The sequence below is a fragment of the Quercus suber genome, unplaced genomic scaffold (genome assembly GCF_002906115.3).
Source record: "Quercus suber isolate HL8 unplaced genomic scaffold, Cork oak 2.0 scaffold_594, whole genome shotgun sequence".
Classification (NCBI taxonomy): domain Eukaryota; kingdom Viridiplantae; phylum Streptophyta; class Magnoliopsida; order Fagales; family Fagaceae; genus Quercus; species Quercus suber.
Window position 1 is genome coordinate 215,197 of NW_027070039.1, and position 5,214 is coordinate 220,410.

Genomic DNA, 5,214 nt, shown 5'->3' on the forward strand with positions numbered 1-5,214 from the left:
TTGTTGATCCCCTTCCTTCAGAGTGCCCTTCCTCTGTTGCCAAAGAGAACATTCCTTATCATGATGAGTCAATCGTCCACACCAATAACACACATTTGGCAAACGCTTGTATTTAAAACTAACCCAGCTCTCCTCCCCATTGCTCAATCCAAGTTTTCGACCTCGACAAAGTGGTTTTGAAAGATCTATACTGACCCTAACTCGCATGAAATTTCCCCCCACATACTCCTCATCCTCTGCCTTACAGTTAATCACCTTTCCTGCCGTTGAAACAATATCCTTAGCTACTCCCAAAGACATACCGTTCAGAGGCAGATCATGGACTTGTATTCAGAAACTTGTGGATTCGAACTTTAGACCCTTCAAGTCAGTGTGCCGCTGTACCCTCTTCAAAGCTACCAGAGATTTATCAAAAGACCACGGCTCCCCTAATAGAACTTTGTCAACATCCGAAGCATCTGAAAAAACGAACAAAACCTTGTGGTCACCCATTTCTCGAACCTCGAAACCCTTTTTAGTATGCCAAAGGAGTTTAAAAGTCCGCGCAACGGCTTCCATGTTCAATACTCGACTCGTAAAAAATCTTGCAGCAAGCAAGTACTGCCCTACAGAACCACTGTCCAGCACTTGATATTTGTCACCTTCTGATTCAGTCAACGAGAACTTCTCCCACATGTTGGACAAAGTCTCCATACCAGTTTTACTGAGAACACTAGACTTGCTGAAAAAACGTAAATGACCAGACACTACACCAGCCTCACTCGATAAAGGAGAAAACAAGCAAGCCTCACTCAAAGAGCAGGCACGTATTCTACTGGCGGCTAGGGTTTCGTGGAGCCCTAGGTCAGAGAAACTTTGTAAAACTTTGAGAAATGTCTATAATTATTAATGATGAAGAGTTTGCTAAGTATATACAACACATCGATGATGGGAATGAACCATTTATAATGAATGATTTGATTAAACTACCACCTTCAATGACAATGCAATGGGAGGGTCAGCATTCTATATACAACTTGATTGATCAAGTTTTCCAAAGTTTGCAAGAACATGCCAATGATGCAAGGTATATGGTTGATAGGGCTTTGCTAACACCTATAAATGATGATGTTGAACAGCTTAATGCAAAGATAATTTCTCAGTTTCCAGGAGATGAGTTTATGTTACATTCTTTTGACGAGGTTGAAGGAGATACGCAACATCTATATCAACAAGAATTCCTAAATTCTATATCTCCAGGGGGTTTACCACCACATATATTAAGGCTGAAAAAGGGTGCTCCAATTATGTTGTTGCGCAATATAGATCCAAAAGCCGGATTATGTAATGGTACAAGATTGATATGCCATGGATGTTTTAACAACATAATTGACGCTGAAATTTTGACTGGACAATATGTGGGTACACGTGTTTTTTTGCCAAGAATCCCTTTGAAGACAACAGAAAATGTACACCTACCATTTGTAATGATCAGACGACAATTTCCTGTACGTTTGAGCTTTGCACTTACAATAAACAAAGCGCAAGGTCAGACAATTCCAAATGTTGGAATTTATCTTCCTGATCATGTTTTTAGTCATGGCCAATTATATGTGGCGTTGTCAAGGGGAGTCTCCCAATCCACCACAAAACTATTGGTGCAAAAAGGAAGAATACCTGAGGAGGAAGGTGTTCACACAAGAAATATTGTGTATAAAGATGTTTTGTTCCCTTCATCATAGGTATTAATTAACAACTGAAAAGAACTGTCTTACATATAGATTTATTTTAATAATTTACAAATTTTAATGGTTGTGTAGTCTACGTTTTAATATTTTAAATCTTGATATTTTTTATGTATACAATTAATTGGTAATAGGAAGGATGCCCAACTCAAATGTGAGGATTGAGTCCACTATGCTAAATAATGGAGTGCATGCTGTTCCTATTGTTCATTGGGAGAATTGGAAGGATGATCATTCAATATTAAACATGGAGGCCATTGATAACAAGGTATATTTCTTTTTAATGATATCTTTAATTAGCATCCCTTTCTATTATTTTATCAAAATTAATATTAAGAAAAATGTCATGCTGCGTATGGGTTAGGTTCAAAAATTGGAAATTTATTCACCTGGTTGGGGATTCACTATTCGAGTTGACAAGAAAGAGCTTTGGAAAGAAGTGAAACGAGTTTTAGAGTCACAAGAATTGGAAAGGTATGTTAAGCTATTTTTTAAAATAGGAAAATAACTAATTGATAGTCTTAATATACAAACAATTTTTTTTCTTCATTTTGAAGTTCCAAGAACAAAGACAAACAACAAATCAATGTCAAGAGCAATCAAATTTCCAACATCCATAAGAATAAAGAAAAAGGAAAAATGAAGGACGAAGTGATCTCTAACTCTCCTGCCAACAGAGACAAATGAAGAATTAAAATCAAGGACAATGTGGTTTCCAACATCCATGAGAAAAAAAATAAACGAACAAAAAAAACTAAGGACGATGCAATTTTCAACATCCAAAACAGTAAAGACAAACAGAAAATAAGAGTGAAGGACGATGCAATAATAAAGCAGGTACAAATCATTACAACATCTACTTTTTAAAATTAAAAAAAAAAAAAAAAATACTTAATCACATAGTTTGGATATAAATTTTTTTTTTTAAAAAAATTGGTAATTAAATGATAGTTCTTCAAGTCCCAAGCTGAAGTAGACCATTTCACATACATGGAGCTATGCAATATCATCACAAGGTTAGTTTAAATATTTCATTTCACAAGTTTATGCTTGATGTTTATTGTACTTATCATTATTATGTATGTTTTAAAGTCTCTATTAATAACACAGACACACACATTTTGTATCATAGGTTCATGGCAAATGCTGCTAGAAAACAATTAGAATGTGGAACAAATAACATTGCTCCACCAACTTCTCCACCATAGCCGGCATAATATTAATAAGTTCACATATTCCATGTTTCAGATGTAGTGAATTATTTTATAGTTTTACCTGATGTAAGTATTTCACTTTTCTACATTGATCCATCAAATTTTCATAATAGCTTTTGTAAAGGTCACCTCATGTATTTTGTAAATAGTTTTATTGTTACGATTTCATTATGCATTTTCATTATATGCACTATTTATAAGATTTATTCAATGGATCTTTTTGTCCTCCCCCTACAGGTTAATACTAAATTATACCATTATCTTCCAATTAATAACACGTTGATTACTACATAAACAAAATTGGCAAAAAAATATAATAATTATGGAATACTAGCCTCTGAGCACGCGCTCATGTGCGTGCTCAGAGGCTCTTCCATTTTTTGGATAAGGGTTAATTTAGAGCATTTATTAAAATTTGGGATTACTACATTTTCTAATCACCAAAAAAAAAAAAAACCCNAAATATGTAAATTAAAACTCTTATACTTTAAGGCCTACAAACTCACATACACTTTGTCAGTTTCTCTTTTTTAGATTAAAGACATTCAGTTTATCTTTAGATTAAAGACATTCAGTTTAGTTCTACATTCTCCTTTCTTCTTCTTCTACTTTCAGATTTGGTTTCTAAACAATTTTAACAGACTTTGTTAAAGGCTCCAACAGCTTTCAGGTTCTATCTTTTGCAAGTTTCTGTTTCTTTTGTTTTGTTTTGTTTATCACTGACTTTTTTTTTTAGTTCTTACCTGCCATGGCTACAAAGTATTTAAGGGTGTTTGACGGTTGCTTATTACCCATTTGTGCTTGAACTGGTTGCATTGCTTGAGAAAGTATATTGCTAAGGGCTCTTTTGACGGTTGCTTATTACCCGTTTGTGCTTGAACTGGCTGCTTTGCTTGAGAAAGTATATTGGTAAGGGCTCTTTTTATTTATTTTGTCGTAGAATCAAATACAAACTTTTTTTATTATAGAAATTTTCTTTTATATATATATATATATATTTAAGGGGATTACGCTACTTGGTAGTATATTGGTATTGGTGAAAATATGGTGCTTGATTCTCATATTTGTGGGCACTTTTGTTCGTGGTGTTTCACCTTACTTCTTAAAATGGAACGAGTGGCTCTTGGTTTTGGAGACAGTTTGCTGGGGTGTGTTTTTAATTTAACTTTGTTTTCTTTAAAAGCGATTTTATTTTTTTATTTTAACTTTGTTTGGCGTGTAAGTTGTAGAACTGAAACATGTTTTGAGTTTGTAATCCCTCATAACACAAATTGTTTTCTTTTTACTTTTATATTTTTTTTTCAAGGATTTTTTATTTATTTATTTTATATAGGAACTGGATATAAGGCTTTTTCTTTGTTTTCCTTCATTTAACTAAAAATCACAAAAAGGGTTTATTTTCCCGAAGCCATTCAAAGTCAAAGTGTAATTCAAAGTCATTCAAAGTGTTTGTGGACAAAAAGAGTCATTCAAAGCCACTGTTAATTATAATTTACTCTTTTAAAAAAAAAAATTAATATACTTGGTTTATTCAAAATAATGATAACCTTATATTTAACTGTAGCTCTTTTATCTCGCTGAGATTGACGTATGCACAAATTTATTGGATTGCATTGAGGAGGCATTGGAATGGAATATTAGATAAGTTCAGGTGAGATTCAAATCTCACATGAAGTAGTTGTTATCTAAGAAATTGTTATTTATTTATTTTTTTAACAGAAACTATATTTATCATTTGTATAATTCTATGTGAAATTCAATTTACATTTTTTTTTATAATTATTAATTTACTACATTAAAAAAATTACATGCCTTTTCTCAAATTTAAAGGAAGTTGATAAATTTTAAATTTAATCTCTTTTTAACTTTTGTTATGGATGTGTAGTAAGTGGCTAAATTTTAGGACTAAAAAATTAAATTTTTGGATTAAACAAAAATTGATAACTGTGAAACTTTTTACACAAAAATAAATAAATAAATAAACAAATAAACTGTGAGACTTTTACCGTAAAAGAAAAAAAAAAAGGTAGTTGCTAAATTTTAAATATAAACCATTTTTAACTTTTTATTATGGATGTGTACTACATTACTAAATTTTAGGATCAAAACACTACATTTTAGAATTAAATTCAACTTGATAATTGTCATAAATAAATATAAAAGAACAACAACAGCACCACCAAAAAGAAGAAAAAAAAAACAAAACAAAACAAAACGTGGATGCACGTCTGGAGCCTTTCCTTAACAAAAAGAAAAAGAAAAAAAAAAAAAAAACC

The 5,214-nt window shown here is 32.1% G+C and overlaps 1 protein-coding gene across 1 annotated transcript; it reads left to right on the forward strand.

Annotated features, from left to right (window-relative positions):
• The first annotated feature begins 872 nt into the window (after positions 1-872).
• On the forward strand, positions 873-1,721 carry LOC112027312 (uncharacterized). The gene has a single exon (XM_024059991.2). The coding sequence runs from the start codon at positions 873-875 to the stop codon at positions 1,719-1,721; it is 849 nt and encodes a 282-aa protein (XP_023915759.2).
• Positions 1,722-5,214: the final 3,493 nt, after the last annotated feature.